The sequence below is a fragment of the Ranitomeya variabilis genome, chromosome 6 (genome assembly GCF_051348905.1).
Source record: "Ranitomeya variabilis isolate aRanVar5 chromosome 6, aRanVar5.hap1, whole genome shotgun sequence".
NCBI lineage: Eukaryota > Metazoa > Chordata > Amphibia > Anura > Dendrobatidae > Ranitomeya > Ranitomeya variabilis.
The window spans coordinates 391,698,551-391,720,491 of NC_135237.1; the positions used below are offsets into that span (position 1 = coordinate 391,698,551).

General features: G+C 39.4%; 1 protein-coding gene across 2 annotated transcripts in view; it reads right to left on the reverse strand.

Annotated features, from left to right (window-relative positions):
* Positions 1-21,629, reverse strand: part of DOK6 (docking protein 6) — a 1,023,171-nt gene extending 1,001,542 nt beyond the window's left edge. The window contains exon 1 of one of the 2 annotated variants that reach the window (XM_077270110.1): positions 21,124-21,567. In XM_077270110.1, coding sequence (XP_077126225.1) covers positions 21,124-21,189 — 66 coding nt within the window. In that variant the 5' untranslated portion in view covers positions 21,190-21,567. Of the gene's footprint in view, positions 1-21,123 lie in introns of both variants that reach the window. The other variant, XM_077270112.1, reaches the window with a different exon arrangement.
* Between the last annotated feature and the right edge of the window lie 312 nt (positions 21,630-21,941).

The window sequence follows — 21,941 nt, forward strand, 5'->3', positions numbered from 1 at the left end:
GGCATCTAATAAAACATGGCACTTTTATGTCTGATTCCACATAAATCAAAAGGCAGGCACCTTCACTTCATATGTCTGCTTCATATGAAATATGAGATTTGGAGCAACGGTACAGAGAAAAATGAAAGCCATATGTGTTGACACTTTTTCAAATGGCTAATTCTATGACTCCGAACAACTGAAATATAGCAGTTTGACAAAGCAGAGGCCCTGCATTAAAGCTATACTTAAAAAAAGAATTTGTAATGTATTGGAGACATGGCTTAAATCTAATTTTTGCATAAAAGCATCACAATTAAATAGGAACTGAAAGGCACAAAAAAACAGAAATATCTGTGTATTGTTAGGGAATGTGCACACTAAGTCTTATATATGCTGACATACTCGCATAGTTTTTGAAACACTTCAGAAAAACTCCATTGGGAGTGGGGGATTTTCCAAACTGTGTGTTCTTGGCCATCTTTGTAGTCATTTTTGGAGCAGCTTTTTTACACTGGTGTTATTTTTTTTAATTTTAATTATATAATAGTGACAGCTTCCACATTGAAGCCGAATGAAGAATGGGCAGTTCACTTCTTTTAGTCACCTCACAGCTTTCAAAGCCTGAAGCTGTTAAAAGAAGTTACAAAAGACTAATCATCTTCACTATTTTTTATGCTTTTTGAGTACTATTTCATGCAGATTCCAGACATCATTTGTGCATATCTTTTTAATGATTTTTGTGAAGGCTAATTAATTTTAAGCTGCATGTGGCATAACTTAAAGGGAGCTATACTTTCAAGTAATTTTTCAGAATAAGTTGAGGAATAACACTAGTACTGGTCATGATATGACTCGAATCCTACATTTTTCCCCTCAGTAGGCTCTATCTCTCTTTCCAATTGTCTCTGAGCTAGTGGAAGGAGCCTAATTGCTATTGTGTCTCTCATAGACTAAACCCACAGAAAGAGGAATCTTTGCTCTTTTTTCCTTTAGCAGCACACAGACAGAAACAACAAAGATATGGAGGAAATTATACAGCTACATTGAACAGTGTAGCTGTGAATCCAGCATTGTGATAAACTACGTAGAATCTGCATGATCTGTTTATCTGCATTTCACTCTGCTTCTTCCCCACCCTTTGTATACTTCAAGATATATAATGTGATATCCCATTATGCTGGCAGTCTATTTTGTCTTGAGCAACGCTCATTTGAGAAGGTTTTTTAGTGTGAATGTGAGTTCAGGAGGCAGGGGTTATTGAAGTGGCTCACGAGTGAAGAAAAAAGCAGATTCTCTGATGAGATACATTACAAAGTTTATTATATTCTCTTTTACTATTGGTTTATGCAAAGTTTGTTGAAGTTTAATGAAAACTTGTATACATATTTAATGAAAAAGTGTAAACAATAGTGATGAGCTCACCAATGCTCGATATTCGATCGAGCATTGGGGTGTTTGGGTACGCTTTTTACTCGATCAAGTATCGCGGGTGCTCAAGCGCCATGTTTGAGTCCATGCCCCGCGATCAATAAACATATGTGGATTGCCTGCCATACACGGTAATGCTATAGCCATTACATAAGACCCAGTGACTCAATGCTTGGCACACTCTCCTCTGGAAGCAGTTCAGGGAGAGTTGATCTAGGTGGGAGAATTTAGATTAGAGCAGACATATAGGCAGTGTTTAATTATTGCGGTACTTGCATACCGCTGCTGCACCATTAAGACAAATGTCCTTTTCAGGGCAACATACTATTCTTTTTCTAGTAAAAGCGCTGTTAGCTAGATTCAGTATGGATAACTGATGGAAGAGAGATAGTTTTGGATTAGGGACATATGGGCAGGGTTTTTTTTTTTGCATATAATCCTTCTATAGGTATACTGCTGCTGCAACCTAAAAACAAAAGTCCCTTTCAGGGCTACATAATTTATTTTCCATATTAATGCCAGAAAGTTTGCAGACATATATTATCTACCGAATTTGAAATGTGTAAGGCAGTAAGGGATGGGGAAGTGGACGAGCTGCTGATGATGCACGCAGAAGCCAAGGCCGTGGGCCAGGTGAAACTGTGCCTTCTGCTGCAGCACTAAAAACGTGTCCATCCACAAGACCTAGCTTGCTGTCCCACTTTGCAGAGGGGCACAGGACACCACTATTGAAGCCAGAATAGTGTGAACAAGTGGTCAGTTGAATGGCAAGTAATGCTTCCAGTATGTTTCCCAGCACCATTCTGTCTTCTACATGGTCTAATCTCACTGGCCAAGAATCTGGACCACATAATCCTCACCTTGATCCTCCTTCCTCCCACTATGGCAAGACACAAGTGATCCCACAGTAAAACACTCCCAGGAGCTCTTTACATTTCCATTTATTGATTCTGGCCTCATGCCCTGCAAGTTTCAAGAGGGACAGAAGGAGATTGTGTGATGCCCATATGTTTGAGCCTAGAATTTTTATAGGGTAATCATACAACCCTTGCTCTTAATTTTTCCAGGGTGTATTTGATGCCCTCCTTCATAATTTTTACAGGATGGGTATGAGGCCTACCTCTACAATTCTCTTATATCTATGTATACCCCTCAAGGGTAAATGTATTTAAGCCTTTGCATTTAATGCATAGGCTTTACCAGTCTAGGAGTCCCATCTCTTCCAGGGTGTATTGCAGTCACCCTACATCTACTTTTTGCAAGCCCTTGCACTTAGTGCATAGGCTTTTTGAGTTTAGGTATCCCACTGCCTAACCATTTTAATACAATGTGTATATGGCCATCCTTTAAGTCTAATACAAGGTGTATCAGAGTCCCTCTTCCTTCTAATTTTTGGCATTTCTTGCACTGTCAGCATATACTTTGTGAGTTTTAGAGTCATTCCTTCATAAATTAAATAGGATGTGTCTTATGTCACACTCACCACATGCCCAAATAAGGTTGTAAAATGTTAAAATTACATTTACCAGTGATTACTGGAAGGTGTCATTTTATTCCCCTTCTACTATGTCATCTACTGTAGTAGGCGACAGGCGACGGGGAAACATGGTGAGAGATGGCCTGGCGTTTTGGGTTTCTTTTGCCTCTTTTCAATTTTGCCTTGTATACAAGTCATTAGACATGAAGGAATGTTTAATAACATTTTTTTCTGTTAAATCCATGTTATCTATGGTTTTGTATGTTTTGTATCTTTTATTGTCAGTCTATAAGAGTTGGGTAATACTCTGACAACATTGTTTCCAGCAGTGATCTGGGAGTCAGAGGTGCATCCTGGCATCTTCCCCATGCTGTTCCCATTCCACTCAGCATTGTTTCCATCCATTTCAGTGATTTTCCTGCCCTCCCCCAGAGGCCTCATGTTAGGCTCTTCCAGAAAAATGCTTGAGTTTCCCATTGACTTCCATTATATTGGGTATTCGAGTTGAGCCCGTCCGAGCGTCCCACCTGTTCGATTCGAGTATCGAGCATTTGAGCATTTTAATGCTCGAGTATCATTAGTAAACAGGTTAATGAAATGTATACTCAATAATACATCTCCAGTCCAGCTAGTAAATCGGCTTCGCTGGTGAATGGGCGATTAATAGTCAAACTTTTTATGCCATGTTACAAATAATATAATAATGTTATACATGTTGTAAGTTATGACATATACACCTTTAAATAAGTTTTAATTATAAAACTGGAAGCTCTTTATGTCAAATTTAGAGGAAAATAAAAATGGAAAGATAAATAACAAAGCATGTCTTAAACTTTGGACAGCATGAAGCTCTTGAAAATCATGAATAATGATTGCAATTATTGCATATTAAACAATACATTTTAACTCTTCATCTTTTCTCTCTATCTATAAAATGCATTCTTCTTGATTTCCACCACTGCTGGTTAGAGGAACGGTGCTCAATTACTATCTTTTCAAGGTCACAATGGTTTTAATGTGTAACAAACAACATTTTTCATTGAGTAAATTACAATTTTTGGATATGAAATATTAAGGACTATAACAGCAAAATTACATAAATGTGCTTTCTAAGCTTTGAGAGATTCACCAAATATTTCAAGAAACATTTCCATTTTAATAAATCTAAATAATTTATTAAAACTGTCTGACTTAAAATATGCCTTGCTCTACTTGGCAACCAAAGTGCAGATTTCGTGTTTTTCAGAACATTTTAAGTATTAAGAGGCTACAAGGTTATTCTTGCTTTAAGGCCTCATTTAAAAATCCATTAAACATGGCTTGGGTATGGATCGCAATGCACAAACTTGTAGCAGGTTGTCAATTTTGGGTTAGAGAACCTGCGGCTAGTCCATGCATCACGGTTCATACACCTCTCCAGTCCATCCTTAACTCTGCTGCCCGACTAATTCATCCCTCTCCTTGTTACTCCTCTGCTTCCCCCTTCACTGGCTCCCATTCCCTCAGCGTATCCAGTTCAAATTACTAATAACCTACAAAGCCATCCATAACCTGTCTCCTCCATGTATCTCTAAACTAATCTCCCAATATCTTCCCTCATGTAATCTCCGGTCCTCCCAAGGCCTCCTACTCTGCTCCACACTTACTCGCTCCTCATCCAATCGCCTCCAAGACTTCTCCCGAATATCCCCCATCCTCTGGAATTCTTTGCCCCAACACGTCCGACTATGAACCACACTCGGATCCTTTAGACGGAACCTGAAAACCCATCTCTTCAGGAAAGCCTACAGCCTGCACTGACCCCGCTGCCTCCTCACCACTACTGAAGCTACCGCCTCACCAACGCCGGAGTTCCTGCAACCCTCAACCTACTGTCTCCTTCCCCATCATCCTGTAGAATGTAAGCTCACAAGGGCAGGGTCCTCTCCCTTCTGTATTAGTCTGTCATTGTTAGTTTGTTTACTGTAAGCGAGATCTGTAACTTGTATGTAACCCCTTCTCATGTACAGCACCATGGAAACAATGGTGCTATATAAATAAATAACAATAATAATAATACTTAGATCGTGATACATAAATGTTTGAATGAGGCATTAAAAAAAATTTTTGTATATAAAAAACAGAATTAAAAATGACTTTTGGTGCAGTTTACACAAAATGGTTGTATGTACAGTTGTCAAATTTTACCAGTAAAAAAGTTGTGCAAAAACAGACATGCATAGTTAAATGTCAACAGTTTTTAAACTATTTTTTTCTCAGGTACAGTACATTTCTAAAAGTCTAGCACCTGCAATAGGGTACTGTATTGGTGTGGAGTTTGCAGATGTAAAATTTGACCAGGGAAATAGATGTACAAAAAAAATTGTTTGTGACGCAGATAAATCTTTCAATTTGAGGGAGTTTTATTTTGTATTTTTAAAAAACAATTATTCCAACTTCACAAAAAAGGATTGCACAGGAAGGGCAACATTTACTTGAGACAAGTAAGTGCATTGTCTCTGACACTATTTTCAGGTTTTTTTTATTTAAAAAATATTGTACTGCCTTGTTGCTGTGGCTTATCAGTACATTAAGAAAGATTAATAAAATGTATAATTGTGATTCAAATACAGCAGTAGAAATATCAGCTATTCAATATTGCATATCAATCACATGGAGTCTGGCTGCTAGCACCGCTCCTATTTCAATCGCCCAAACAATTGAATCCCTGTATTATTCACAAACTGCTACACTCATTGCAGTTGTGCAACACAATACTACCTGGAATATTTTCAAATTTTCTAGGTCTTTCTTTTCCTATCTCTATTGTTTAGCTGTGATCTCTGAAATTATCTTACTATCCTAAATCACCCTAAAATGGCAGCTGAATTCTCTGACTAGGCTTTTATATAGGATATAATACTACTTTTTGATTGGTTGAGCCCAACCAATGTGATAGCTTCAAGGCATTCTACAGAAGCCCCATGCTGTCACATCTAAGTTCATGTGAGTCTTCTGGGGCTGATGCAGTCTTTACCAACATCTCAAAAGGTGGTTGGCATTTTCTCATAATTCACGCAACTTGAATTGCAAATTATTCAAATTTCCTGGTACCTGAAAATTTCATAAAATTCAGTTTGAATTTGATTCAGACTTAGTTGATTCACTAATCCCTACTGGTTATTATTAGCGCATATTGCAGATGTTTTTTTGGGTTGGACTAATCTTTATCATTAGTTATTAAAGCTAACTTTTAATCTTGTATATATTGACTGTGATATTTTTACTTGAAGACAGGGTTTCAAGTTATTTAATGAAGGCAGTGATATGTGAAAATGACCCTAGATGAACAAAGAAAACAGCATTGTATCAATTCAAAATAAAAAAAGAGTAGTTCATACAATACAGATTCAAGTTCTGAAAATTTGAAAATGGAGTTTGGACCGTATCATGTATTTTTGTACCTAATATTCTCACTAGATCTGTATCAACTAAATATTTAAAACGCTTCAGATGAACCACATGCTATAGCCTTCTTATTTTTTTATTTTGAGTGATAAGATGTTAATGTGACTTTACATTAAATATGCCATTAATATAACAATACTGAAGATTTTGGTGCCAGTGTTTGAATAAATCTAACGTCATGCTCTTTAATAACTTATTCACAAGAAGTAAATTGAAATTGAAAAAAAAAGTATTTACATGTACAAAAAGCTAGGAATGGAAAACACTGCAGTAGATTAATATTTTCATTCTCATTTTGTAATCACATTGACTTGCTCATCCCATAAATTCCATCTATTTGATAGTTTTTCATCCGTATATAAACATTGAACATATCTTGAAATCTAATGTGATGATGGCCAATATCTAGTTTACATGGAAAATCTTGATTTGACTTTTATTTGAAAAATTTATTAAATCATTTGCTATATCTTTTTTTTAGGAGTGTTGTTTACATTATTTTTTACACATGGAATTTGCCCATGATGTAGAGTACATAATATAATCATGATAAAAGTTCTGGCAATTTATTACAATACAGAACTGGTAACAGTAAAGCAGAAAAAATTCTTACCTGTAGTGAACCATTAAAAAGAGAAAAATCTAAACGACTATCTTGAAAAACTGTTGATTGTACTTTCTCACATTGCTACGACCCTCATTGATCAGCTTTAATTTGCAATAAAACCCAGCAGCATGTATGTAATCCCCTTGTAATGTATCCACAGGTCATCTAGAACATTACAATGAGTTCAATGAAATCAATGGCTGCCTGTTTGCCAGAGTGAGAATGAATATCTAAATAACCGATCATTCTTTTTTTACTCCTTAATATGGTATTTAAAAAGTGCTATTACTTCATAAATGGAATGTACCACCAGCATTTATTAAAATAAATAAAAACTAAAACCAATTACTGATTTAAAAAAAAAAAAATTCTGATAGAAGATCTCTTATTCTATAATCTGGGAAGGCTTATAATGATGACAATCTTGCTTGAGCAGCTGCATTCTGTAATATGCTTTACATTTGCCACATGGACCATAGGAATAAGGCTACTTTCACACTAGCATTGTTGGCTGTACGTCGCAATGCATCGTTTAGGAGAAAAAACGCATCCTGCAAAGTTGTCTGCAGGATGCGTTTTTTTCCCCATAGACTAACATTAGCGACGCATTGCGACGTATGGCCACATGTCGCAACCATCGTGCGACGGTTGCGTCGTGTTTTGGCGGACCGTCGGCACAAAAAAAGTTACATGTAACATTTTTTGTGCGTCGAGTCCGCCATTTTTGGCAGCGCATGCGGGGCCGAAACTCCGCCCCCTCCTCCCCGGACCTTACAATGGGGCAGCGGAAGCGTCGTAAGACTGCTTCCGCTGCCCACGTCGGGCATTTCTTTCACAACGTGCGTCGGCACGTCGGGCCGAAGCATAGCAACGGCCCCGTGCCGACACAAGTGTGAAAGCAGCCTAAGAAAAACTCAAGATTTTCATTGGCATCTATGGGAGAGTTCTGTGATCAGCACGGGAGGTCACTTTGCAGTGAGGGTGAGGGGATAAGCTATAACCTTTACTTAATGTGAATAGTCGATCTTGTGTCTTATATGTGTAGATGTTGTCATCGAAGTCTTGGCTTTGCTGTTAATGACACTAGTGAAAAGTGATCTTTTCAGAATAGGAAGTTTAAAGCGAACCTGTCACCAGGTTTGACCATTATGAGGTACAGCTAACCCCTTTCAGGGCTGATATACAGCATTATAGAATGTTGTATATCTTCCCCGAACCCAACCTGAAAGACAAGAAAAATAGCTTTTATTATGCTCATTTGGTGGAAGGTCTGGTCTGGGTCCAACACCTCCATTTTTCTTGCGATACCTCATTCTTGCTTAGTGTGGATGAAGCATCCCTATGTCATCCACACATTCTCCCTGGTATCGTGCTCCTGCACAGGCGTACTTCTTTCCCCTGAGTAGGGCAGAGTAAAGTATTGGAGTGCGAATGCGCCAGGGCCTCTTTGACCTTTCTCGGTGCCTGCGTACTGCAGTACTTTGCTGCAGAAAAAGTATGCTTGCACAGGAGGCTGAGCAGACTGTGTAGATGACATCGGAATGAGTCATTCACACGAAGCAAGAAGAAGGACGGCATCACAAGAAGACAGGAGGCGCCGGACCAAGACCAGTGACAGTCCTCAGGTCCGACCCACTCCCCCAGGTGAGTATAATAAAAGCTGTTTTTCTTGTCTTTCAGTTCGGGTTGGGGAAAATATACATCATTGTAGAATGCTGTATATCAGCCCTGAAAGTTGGTGGCCGTATCTCATATCTGTCAAACCTGATGACATGTTCACTTTAATTCTAAAAATAGGCTTAATATGAGTGTGAAATTGAAAGATTTCATGATTTTTTTTTTTACACAACCCAAACACGACAACCTGACACCATACAACACCAACATGGTGGCCTAATATCTTTTTATAGTTCTGTCCAAGAGCTGGATCGATAAAATATTGCATCCAACAAAGCGTCCTTGGACTCCTGCCTGAACCTGCTTAGTGTTCTAGTTAAGAGAACAATTGCATGGAAAAACAGAATGGAGGTTCCTTGTATGAACATGAACCCTAATAGTTGCTCTTTAATTATGGGTTAATTTACATTATTGTGATATATTGTGTTAATTACAGACTTGTAGCATTATAGATTGTATTGTCAGCATCTATGTCTGTATTTGTGCTTATATTGTGCTTGCATTATTTTCATATTGATTTTTGTAAGCTCTGTGTCAGAGTTCTATTTTTCTCACTGTATTCTAGCTATTTTTTTCTAATTTGTCAAGCATAAATGTTGATGTGAGTGTAAATATGTAAGAAAATATAAATCGAAAGGTTGGACACATTTTCATGTGCTAGTAACCCTAGATTGAATGTAAGAAACTAAGTGTCTGCCTATATAATTACATTGATTAATGCTAGATTTGTGACACCTTCTGAACAAAGAAATACAGACATGATTATATATATATATATATATATATATATATATATATATATATATATATATATATACTAGCTGAAGAGCCCGGCGTTGCCTGGGCATAGTAAATATCTGTGGTTAGTTATAGCACCTCACTTCTCTTATTTTCCCATCACGCCTCTCATTTTCCCCATCACATCTTTCATTTTCCCCCTCACATCTCTCATTTTCTCCCTCACACCTCTCATTTTCCCCTCACTCCTCTTATTTTCCCCCTCACTCCTCTCATTCCCCCCTAACACTTGTCATTTCGACCTCACATCTGTCATTTTCCGATCACTGCACTATTTTCCCTCACTCCTCTCATTTTGCACTCACACCTTTTCATTTTCACCTCACACCTCTCATTTTCACCTCAGTATATACATATTTGTCATCTCCCTTATATATAGTATACACCTGTATGTCATCTCCTGTATATAGTATATACCTGTATGTCATCTCCCCTGTATATAGTATATACCTGCTGTGTGTCATCTCCCCTGTATATAGTATATACCTGTATGTCATCTCCTCCTATATATAGTATATACCTGTATATAATCTTCTCCTGTATATAGTATATACCTGTGTGTCATCTCACCTATATATAGTATATATCTGTGTGTCATCTCTTCCTGTATATAGTATATACCTGTATGTCATCTCCTCCTATACATAGCATATACCTGTATGTCATCTCCTCCTATACATAGCATATACCTGTATGTCATCTCCTCCTGTATATACTATATACCTGTAGGTAATCTGCTCCTGTATATAGTATATACCTGTGTGTCATCTCCTCCTTTATATAGTATATACCTGTATGTCATCTCCTCCTGTATGTAGTATGTACCTGTATGTCATCTCCTCCTCTATATAGTATATACCTGTGTGTCATCTCTCCTGTATATAGTATATATCTGTGTGTCATCTCCTCCTGTATATAGTATATATCTGTATGTCATCTCCTCCTGTATTAGACCTTGTTCACACGTTATTTGGTCAGTATTTTTACCTCAGTATTTGTAAGCTAAATTGGCAGCCTGATAAATCCCCAGCCAACAGTAAGCCCACCCCCTGGCAGTATATATTAGCTCACACATACACATAATAGACTGGTCATGTGACTGACAGCTGCCGGATTCCTATATGGTACATTTGTTGCTCTTGTAGTTTGTCTGCTTATTAATCAGATTTTTATTTTTGAAGGATAATACCAGACTTGTGTGTGTTTTAGGGCGAGTTTCGTGTGTCAAGTTGCGTGTGTTGAGTTGCGTGTGGTGACATGCATGTAGCGACTTTTGTGAGATGAGTTTTGTGTGGCGACATGCGTGTAGCAACTTTTTGTGTGTCGAGTTGCATGTGACAGGTTAGTGTAGCAAGTTGTGTGCAGCAAGTTTTGCGCATGGCGAGTTTTGCATGTGGCGAGTTTTATGTGTGGTGCCTTTTGAGTATGTGCAAGTTTTGTGTGAGGCAACTTTTGCATGTGTTGCAACTTTTGTGCATGTGGCAATTTTTCCGCGTGTGCAAGTTTTGCATGTGGCGAGTTTTCCATGAGGTGAGTTTTGCACGTGTGGCGAGTTTTGCATGTGGAGAGTTTTGCGCGTGGCGAGTTTTGAGCGGTGACTTTTGTGTTTCGACTTTTAGGTGGTGAGGTTGGTGTATGTGTGGTGAAATGTGCGCTGAGGGTGGTATATGTGTTCGAGCACGTGGTAGTGTGTGGCGCATTTTGTGTGTGTGTTCATATCCCCGTCGTGGTGTGGTGATTATCCCATGTCGGGGCTTCACCTTAGCAACTGTACAGTATATACTCTTTGGCGCCATCGCTCTCATTCTTTAAGTCCCCCTTGTTCACATCTGGCAGCTGTTAATTTGCCTCCAACACTTTTCCTTTCATTTTTTCCCCATTATGTAGATAGGGGCAAAATTGTTTGGTGAATTGGAAAGCGCGGGGTTAAAATTTCACCTCACAACATAGCTTTGACGCTCTCGGGGTCCAGACGTGTGACTGTGCAAAATTTTGTGCCTGTAGCTGCGACGCCTCCAACACTTTTCCTTTCACTTTTTCCCCATTATGTAGATAGAGGCAAAATTGTTTGGTGAATTGGAAAGCACGGGGTTAAAATTTCACCTCACAACATAGCTTTGACGCTCTAGGGGTCCAGACGTTTGACTGTGCAAAATTTTGTGCCTGTAGCTGCGACGCCTCCAACACTTTTCCTTTCACTTTTTCCCCATTATGTAGATAGGGGAAAAATTGTTTGGTGAATTGGAAAGCACGGGGTTAAAATTTCACCTCACAACATAGCCTATGACGCTCTCGGGGTCCAGACGTGTGACTGTGCAAAATTTTGTGGCTGTAGCTGCGACGGTTCAGATGCCAATCCCGGACATACATACATACACACATTCAGCTTTATATATTATATATATATATATATATATATATATATATATATATATATATATATATATATATATTTATATCTGAATAAATAAGATATTGTAATTTTGATCAAAAGATTTCCAGTAAGAAAAATTTATTTAATAGGATAATGATACCAAAAGACCAGCATGAAAAACAATGAACACCTTTGACATCGAAAATATATTAGTTGTTACCTTTAGTTAAAGCAAAGTTTCACTACATTTCAGTTTGCTATCTCCATTCCTTAATTTGTTTTCTGACCACATGAAGAAGTTTACAACCTTCTCCTAGTTTGGACTTTTGTGGACGAGCCTATCCCAGGAATACATGCTGAATTTGAGACCTGTGTACAGGGCCGGACTGGGACTAAAATTCAGCCCTGGCATTTGAAGTTACACAGGCCCACTTGTCACATGGTGACTGTATAATATCTTTGTACACTTGTAGGTTGCAAGAAGTGAGGGGGCGTGTAACACGACTATATAACATAATCACAGCTGTGTCCAGCATTACAGCTCAGTCCTATTTATTGCTTTTAGTTGCAGTACCAAGAAAAGCCGCTACTTTACCTACATAACTGGATCTCGTAGATAATGAAGGGATTGAGACGACCAAAGGCTATGGAACCTCATTCGGATGCTCCATAAACTTTGCCTACAGCCACTTTTGGTTCCACTGCGCAGCACAAGACCCGGGGACTCTGAAGAGCGGTGACATCAGTAACGTCACCACTCTTCAGATATTCCGGGTCTTGCTCTGAGCTTGGCGAGTATGAAGAGTGGTATTGTTACTACCATTACCGCTCTTCAGAGTCGCTGGATCTCGCCAGGTCTGGGCTAGTAGTGGGGATGTCTGATAGACACCTCTCCGTTACTTACAACAGGGATTGATAGCAGCTGACATTACGCAGCTGACATCAACCGTAAAAATCATTACACATACCAGAACTAAATGCTCTGGCGACTGGGAAAAGCAGTAGAGTTAGTGCTATTCCCAGGCGCCGGGTGCTAAATACAACTGTCAACATCCTTGCCTGGCCTCTCTGCGAAGTATTTCTGTTGTATTTACATGCGCTGATCTCAGGCCGCTAAACGAGTGTGATCGACAATACTGAAGTTGTTCGCTTGTTTCCCGGCCTCTTTACACCAACTGAGAAAGAATGAAGGGAACAGAACAATCACAATTAGATTAATCTGTCCCCATACAATATCATGTTATCAGTAGCACATCTACAGTTTACACTGGTGATGTTCTGTGGAGAACAAGGATTTCTGTTCCCACATAAACAATCCAATCACTCGATGAATAGGCAGCATTGTGCTTGTTTAGTATAATACACCCCATAGTCCTCCATATATTATAATGTGCACCTCAGCCCTCCATATAGTATAATACACTCCTCCATATAGTATAATATACTTCTCATAGTCCTTCATGTAGTATAATACACTCCTCAGTCCTCCATATAGTATAATGCACTCCTCAGTCCTCCATATAGTATAATACACTCCTCAGTCCTCCATATAATATAATACACTCCTCATAGTCCTCCATATATTAAAATACACTGTAATTCCTCCATATAGAATAATACACTCCTCAGTTCTCCATATAGTATAATGTACTGCCACAGTCCTCTAAATAGTATAATACATTCCTCATAGTGCTCCATATAGTATAATGCCCCGCCATTGTCATCCATGTAGTACAATTCACTTCCCATAGTATAATGCACCCCATAGTTCTTCATATAGTTTAATATATTCTCCATTGTCCTTGATACAGTATAATGCAGCCCACATATAGTATAATGATGCCACTCCAGAGTATAATGCAGCCACCTCACAGAATACATTGTAGCCCCAAGTATAATGTAACCCCCCAGAGAATATAATGCAGCCCCCTCATATAGTATAATGCAGCCCCTGCATATATAATATATGCAGCCCCCCATAGAATATAATGTAGCCCCTCCATAGAATGCAATGCAGCCCTCCTCATATAGTATAATGCAGCTCCCCATAGAGTATAGTGTAGCCCCCTCATAGGGTATGATGCAATCCCCCCTCATAGAATATAATATAACCCCACATAGAATATAATGTAGCCCCCATAGAATGTAATACGGCCCCCCATAGAATATAATACAGCCCCCCATAGAATATAATACAGCACCCCATAGAATGTAATACAGCCCCCATAGAATGTAATACAGCCCACCTCCCCATAGAATATAATACAGCCCCCCACAGAATATAATGTAGCCCCCAGAGAATGTAATACAGCCCCCCACAGAATGTAATACAGCCCCCCATAGAATGTAATGCAGCCCCCATAGAATGTAATACAGCACAGCCCCCATAGAATGTAATACAGCCCCCATAGAATGTAATTCAGCCCCCCATAGAATGTAATACAGCACAACCCCCATAGAATGTAATACAGCCCCCCCAATAGCCCCACAATCCAGTTATCACTTATTGATATATTTAAAAAAAAACACTCTCCTCACCTCTCCCCATGCCCCGCGCTGCTCCTGGCTCTGGTCTCAGCAGCTGCAGTCTGCCTGCCCGACACACAGCAGTTACGCGATGATATGACGTCATCACGCACCCGCAGTGTCAGAGGCAGAGCGGGGAATGATGGGAGAGGGAGCATCAGCAGACACTCTCTCCTCCATCATTGCATTCAACTGTACCGGCGTCATAAACGCCAGTATAGTTGAATGCGGCGGTGCTGGCGGGGTGTGAGTCAGTGCTGGGGGGGAGTCGGTGCTGGTGAGCGGCCCACTTCTGCCACTGGCCCTTCTGGCATTTGCCAGAAGTCCCTGATGGCCAGTCTGGCCCTGCCTGTGTATCTAGGATACTGCTATCTTCACCAGTTCTCATGCACTAGCACTGCTTCATTTCTGGAGTAATTTTCACATCTCACGAAGGATTATGTGTAGTGTTGAGCATTCCGATGCTGCAAGTATCGGGTATCGGCCGATACTTGCTGTATCGGAATTCCGATACCGGGATTCCGATACTCTTGTGGTATCGGGTATCGGGTATCGCAACAACATTAATGTTAAAATGTGTAAAAGAGAGAATTAAAATAAAAAATATCGCTATACTCACCTCTCCGACGCAGCCGGGACTTCAGCGAGGGAACCGGCAGCGTTGTTTGTTTAAAATTCGCGCTATTACTTGGTTACGTGAATTCCCGGCTTGTGATTGGTCAGGTCGGCCACGTTGCCGGGACGCGGACCAATCACAGCAAGCCGTGACGAAATTACGTCACGGCTTGCTGTGATTGGTCCGCGTCCCGGCAATATGGCCGCCCTGACCAATCACAAGCCGTGACGTCACGGGAGGCTGGACACGCGCCCATTTTAAAATGAGCGCGTGTCCAGCCTCCCGTGACGTCACGGCTTGTGATTGGTCAGGGCGGCCATATTGCCGGGACGCGGACCAATCACAGCAAGCCGTGACGTAATTTCGTCACGGCTTGCTGTGATTGGTCCGCGTCCCGGCAACATGGCCGACCTGACCAATCACAAGCCGGGAATTCACGTAACCAAGTAATAGCGCGAATTTTAAACAAACAACGCTGCCGGTTCCCTCGCGGAAGTCCCGGCTGCGTCGGAGAGGTGAGTATAGCGATATTTTTTATTTTAATTCTTTCTTTTACACATTTATATGGTTCCCAGGGCCTGAAGGAGAGTTTCCTCTCCTTCAGACCCTGGGAACCATCAGGAATACCGTCCGATACATGAGTCCCATTGACTTGTATTGGTATCGGGTATCGGTATCGGATTGGATCCGATATTTTGCCGGTATCGGCCGATACTTTCCGATACCGATACTTTCAAGTATCGGACGGTATCGCTCAACACTAATTATGTGTTGTTCTCCCTATTTACAATGTGTGTGAGATGCCTTGTGAATGTTTTCCCCCCTCTTAGGACAGAATGGTCCCATTGAGCATATTGTCCTTTTATTTTAAGATTGGAAATATTTGTATCTGAATACAAATTCAACATTTGCCATTGAAGATTATGAGACTCTAATATACATGTTCACGCAGTTTCATTGACTTCAGCTAGAAGATCTTCTGTAAACCTAAGACTTTACAGACACAATACATAAGACTATGGTCTTCAGATCTTTGCCCAAAGAATATATTAGAATTCAAGTAACTCGAATGCCATAATTATAGTGGTAATCAACTGCCATGCATTTGTCCCTCAGCCCCTATATAAGGGAATGCACAGTAGTACATACATACACTGTGTGCAGAATTACTAGGCAAGTTGTATTTTAGAGGATTATGTTTATTATTGACCAGCAACTATGTTCTCAATCAACCCGAAAGACTCATAAATATCAAAGCTTAATATTCTTGGAAGTTGGAGTGGGTTTTTTTAGATTTGGCTATCTTAGGAGGATGTATGTTTGTTCAGGTAACTATTACTGTGCAGAATTATTAGGCAACTTAATAAAAACAAAATATATTCCCATCTCACTTGTTTATTTTCACCAGGTAAACCAATATAACTGCACAAAATTTAGAAATAAACATTTCTGCCATGCAAAAACAAAACCCCCAAAAATTAGTGACCAATATAGCCAGCTTTCTTTATGACACTCAACAGCCTTCCATCCATAGATTCTGTCAGTTGCTTGATCTGTTTACGATCAACATTGCATGCAGCAGCCACCACAGCCTTCCAGACACTGTTCCGAGAGGTGTACTGTTTTCCTTCCCTGTAGATCTCACATTTTATGAGGGACCACAGGTTCTCTTTGGGGTTCAGATCAGGTGAACAAGGGGGCCATGTCATTATTTTTTCTTCTTTGAGACCTTTACTGGCCAGCCACGCTGTGGAGTAGTTGGAGGCATGTGATGGAGCATTGTCCTGCATGAAAATCATGTTTTTCTTGAATGATACTGACTTCTTCCTGTACCACTGCTTGAAGAAGTTGTCTTCCAGAAACTGAAAGTAGGTCTGGGAGTTGAGCTTCACTCCATCCTCAACCTGAAAAGGTCTCACAAGTTCATCTTTGATGATATCAGCCCATACCAGTACTCTACCTCCACCTTGCTGGCATCTGAGTCGGAGATTAGCTCGCTGCCCTTTACTGATCCAGCCTCGGGCCCATCCATCTGGCCCATCAAGAGTCTCTCTCATTTTATCAGTCCATAAAACCTTTGAAAAGTCAGTCTTAAGATATTTCTTGGCCCAGTCTTGATGTTTTGTCTTATGTTTCTTGTTCAAAGGTGGTCGTTTTTCAGCTTTCCTTACCTTGGCTATGTCCCTGAGTATCGCACACCTTGTGCTTTTTGTTACTCCAGTAACGTTGCAGCTCTGAAATATGGCAAAACTGGAGGCAAATGGCATCTTGGCAGCTTCACGCTTGATTTTCCTCAATTCATGGGCAGTTATTTTGCTCCTTTTTTGCCCAACACGCTTCTTGCGACCCTGTTGGCTATTTGCCATGAAACGCTTGATTGTTCGGTGATCACGCTTTAAAAGTTTGGCAATTTCAAGACTGCTTCATCCCTCTGCAAGACATCTCACAATTTTGGACTTTTCAGAGCCCGTCAAATCTCTCTTCTGACCCATTTTGCCAAAGGAAAGGAAGTTGCCTAATAATTAAGCACTCCTTATATAGGGTTTTGATGTCATTAGACAACACCCCTCCTCATTACAGAGATGCACATCACCTGATTTACTTAATTGGTAGTTGGCTCTCAAGCCTGAACAGCTTGGAGTAGGACAACATGTATAAAAAGTATCATGTGATCAAAATACAACTTGCCTGTTAATTATGCACACAGTGTATAGAATGACTCTCGTCTGCCACCAGAAAGATAGCCTCTGCTTGTTATTGGAGCTTCACTTTGGCTCATGACTAGGGGACATCATTTTTAACAGCTATAACCCCTGATATTCTCATGGAAATACCCCTTTAGGATGAGTCAATGATTTTTTGGGTGATTTTTTTTAACACACTTAAAATGATAGATGGGAAATCCCACATAATTTGAAATGGACAAAACAGCTTCAAAGGTTACACAGAAGGCATCATTAAGCCTACACAGTTAGCACTGTAGAGTCCTGATGCTAAATCCATTTTTTGTAACCTGGGTGATCTTTTCTATTAAGGAAGACACAAAGAAAAAAAAGGCTTCATCCCTGTAACAATAAAGCCTGTGAGTCACTGATTTTCACAGCAGATGAAATAATGCACTTCATTCTGTCATCAGCTCAGCCTGAGTGTACTCCACAGTTGATTTTACAGCACTGAATCCAGTAATGTAGTCTCCATCTAACGTGTTACAATAGGTCAGTATATCTCCAGCCTGCATTGCTCACAGGCACATGGTAAGGAAAAGCACATCTGTCTCAATGGAGGAAAATCTGGGGCTAATTAAAAGCCTTCAGCTTATAGGACTTTTATTGCCCCGTTGACATTTAAAATGTCATTAGCCACCTACATTCCTTGGTATGACAGAGCATAAAATCTTCTGCTTAGATTAGCTTGTCTTAAAAATTAATCTTTTGAATAATAAAAATTTAAGACACATCACATTATCATGGCATTATTTGTACTAGTTATGAAAAAAAATAGTACTATTAACATTTTACAGTGCAAGTGTTGGGTTGCCTAATTACATTTTGCTAGTTTTTCATAGTGAGCAATATCTCTTTCTTCAGTTGGCTTTCCTCTTCTGGAAATATTTGCAAAAATAAAGAGGAACACATTGAAAAAATGCAGTCAGGTACTTTACATATTATAAGAATAGTTTTCTGTATTACCACTGATAAATCTTATTTTTCTACAGGGATGAAACAGTTCATAGTAGACCAAAAGTTGGACACCAATGGAAACTGAATGGATGAGCAATTTATGAAAGCCACTCATGGGTTCATTATTTCAGATTAGGCCATTATTGATTCTACATAATAACAGTTAAAAGCATTTAATCAGGTTTCCACATTAACACAATTTTATTACACCATTGGTTTAGTTTATTTTCAGATTATCATTAATTAAACATATAATTCCTCACTGAAGGAAATGGTGATCAAGAACAGTATTTTAAGAGAAACACACAATGATAAGTCTGAAAGTAGAAGAAACTCGGTACTAACTGCATTTTTCTATACATTTTCCATATGTCATGTTTTTATTTTTCCATGCAAATCAGAATGAAAATACACAAACAACAAGAACTTTGCTCTAATTGTTGCAGAAAACATGGTTCACATATGACGTTATACATAAAGGGCAAAATTTTAAAAAATATTAGCGTTTAGTGACTGAGTCTCCAAAATATAGAGCAAAACAAAGCAAAACAGCCAAAAGTTAGTGAGTAAACTCAGCAATAAATCAAGCACATATCTCATTGAACATGTCCAAAAGCAAAAAAAAGGCATTGTTCGAGTCCTTACAAACAAGGTCTATGATCATGAACACAATGGATTGGCTGTAGCTAACACATCTTCAAACAACCTCAAAGCTCACATTCATAAATCTTCCTTCAACTGTCTGATTGCATTTATTACATTTATTTTTCATGCTGTTGATTTAATATTTATATTCTAAGTAGAACCACATAATTAAAGATAACTAATTGATTAATGATCAATATAAACATTTGTGGATACTATACTCTGTTTCCAACAGTTACTTTAAACCCAAAGTCTAGCATCAATCTTAGAATGGGTTTCTTAATAAATATATAAATCAGTAGGCGTAGACAGCCTGAGCAGCTCAGGGGACAAACCAACAAACCAGACCCAAAAAACACACAAAAAAACATAGACAGGCAGTTTTCGCAGTATGACAAGTCCCCATATCACTGCTAGAATCATTCATTTTAGTGATAAGAGATCCCGTAAAGATCCAAGCTACTTGAGGAATTTTCATTTTCTGAGTGACTCTGGCTTATCTGACACAGTTTGGGGATGCGATTCATTATTTGACAGGAGTTCTCTAGATAACGCAGGTGCTAGACTATGCCTCCAGCCTGCTGTTGCCTGTCTGTTGGCATCATACAGTCCAACTCTGATGTTTAATCATTCAGCCATGTGCCCAAGATAAGATAACCATCACAGCATTAGTGTCTACCTTTTCACTTCAGAAAAACATGTTCATCCCTCATCCATTGTTTATGGGCTCTCTTTAAGTCAATGACTATAACAGAAGAAGACAGGATGTACACAATACCTGGTCATAAGATTATCACAGTCAACAAAGACAAAAAAATTAATATATGTGTGAATATATTCATAGCATATATATATACATAGATATTCTCTTATACGTAATTCATAACATATCACAATAAACAACTAACAAGCTTTGTGTGTATAAGTGTGTGTGTGTATATGTTATATATGTATATATATACACACATATATATTATCTTCTACCTTATTCATGGCATATTACAATAAACAACAACTAAGAGTCAACATTTGTGCGTATAAGTATATGTGTGTGTATATACAAGAACTAAAAAGCTATGTGTGTATAAGTGTGTGTGTATATATGCTGTGTATATATATATATATATATATATATATATATATATACATTCTCTCCTTTATTTATAGCATCATTCCCATAGATGACTAGTGATGTGTCTCTTGAGGATCAATCAAATATGAAGTTGAGTGGGTTGGGGGAAGCAGTTGGGGTGATGGCGAATGTTACAACGTTCAACTCAATGATCAATCCTATTAATCTTCAATTCAGTTTTAATATTCCGCATCCTTTCTACTTCTTCCAATGTTAATCCACTCTTTTCATCAGTTAATCCTCACAATGCAAGGTAACAAATAGCATTCTGTTATCCACTGTACAGAACTCCCATGTGTGTACATTCCTCAGACTGTGCTTAATCCACTCAGGAACTGATGTCCACAGCAACACAGGGCAAAGCTACAGAAGGGTCTGGCAAGGTTATTCCTCTGAATCCAAACCAGAGAATCAGTTTGTTGTGCTTGACATTAGGATGCAATGTGAGACCTAGGGGCAACGTTACAGCGCTCCACACACAGCAAGTGAAGCCAGATCTACAGTCACAATAAGAGGGGAACATCTTCTTTTCTGACCCCATGGATATCAGACCAATTGCTGGTTAAATGCAGATGATCTCAATACTGCTGTACACAAATCCTCATTCCTCCCTAAGGAATATGCAGTAATAGCTAAAGATAGTACAGTAGCCGCCTGTCACACAAAACTATACAGCACAATCCAGCAAAAAAACAGCTAAAACAAAAAGCATATATTGTGGAATTGTCACTTACCCCAAGCTTTTTGCTTCTGATTTTTACATAGCCTTGCTTTACAATATCATTGAAGTTGGATGCCATAGTGAATAGTGTTGGCTTCCCCTAAGTAACCTGCTTGCTCAGTCTCTTTAGCTGGATTACAGATTGTGTCATACACCCTCCCCAAGCTTCTGCAAGTGTTTGACAAGGCAGCAATAACAGCAGTAGCAGTAGATGACAGGATGGCAGTGGTAAGGAGTCCAGCCTTAGACTAGCTGAGCTGTCTCTATGAGCCCAACAGCATCACTAGCTGCCCGGATGAGCTGCCTCTGTCTATGAGCCCAACAGCATCACTAGCTGCCCGGATGAGCTGTCTCTGTCTATGAGCCCAACAGAATCACTAGCTGCCCGGCTGAGCTGTCTCTGTCTATGAGCCCAACAGCATCACTAGCTGCCCGGCTGATCTGTCTCTGTGTCTATGTGCCCAACAGCAGGAGCTCTCTGCAAAAGCAGCCACTCAGTGTCAGCTCTCGGCCCCCTCCTCTCCCCCAAGCATGCTTTACTGAATATCTAAATTGCAAAAAACAAGGCAATGTAAAATAGGTGATTATCTAGAAAAGGCAAGAAAAGCCTATTGTGAGCAATGCAAGGCGCATTTCTTAATTGAATGTGAATAAGATATTTTCATAACAACTTCCATTACATATTCTTTGCTTTCATTGTTTCGGAGATGGCAATTCTTTGTAAACCAGTATAATCTGCTATATATAGCAACGTAGCCTATATTATCCTGTGACTGCTTCCACAATTATACGCATGCTGCTCATAATATCACTGATTTAACAGAGAGAAGC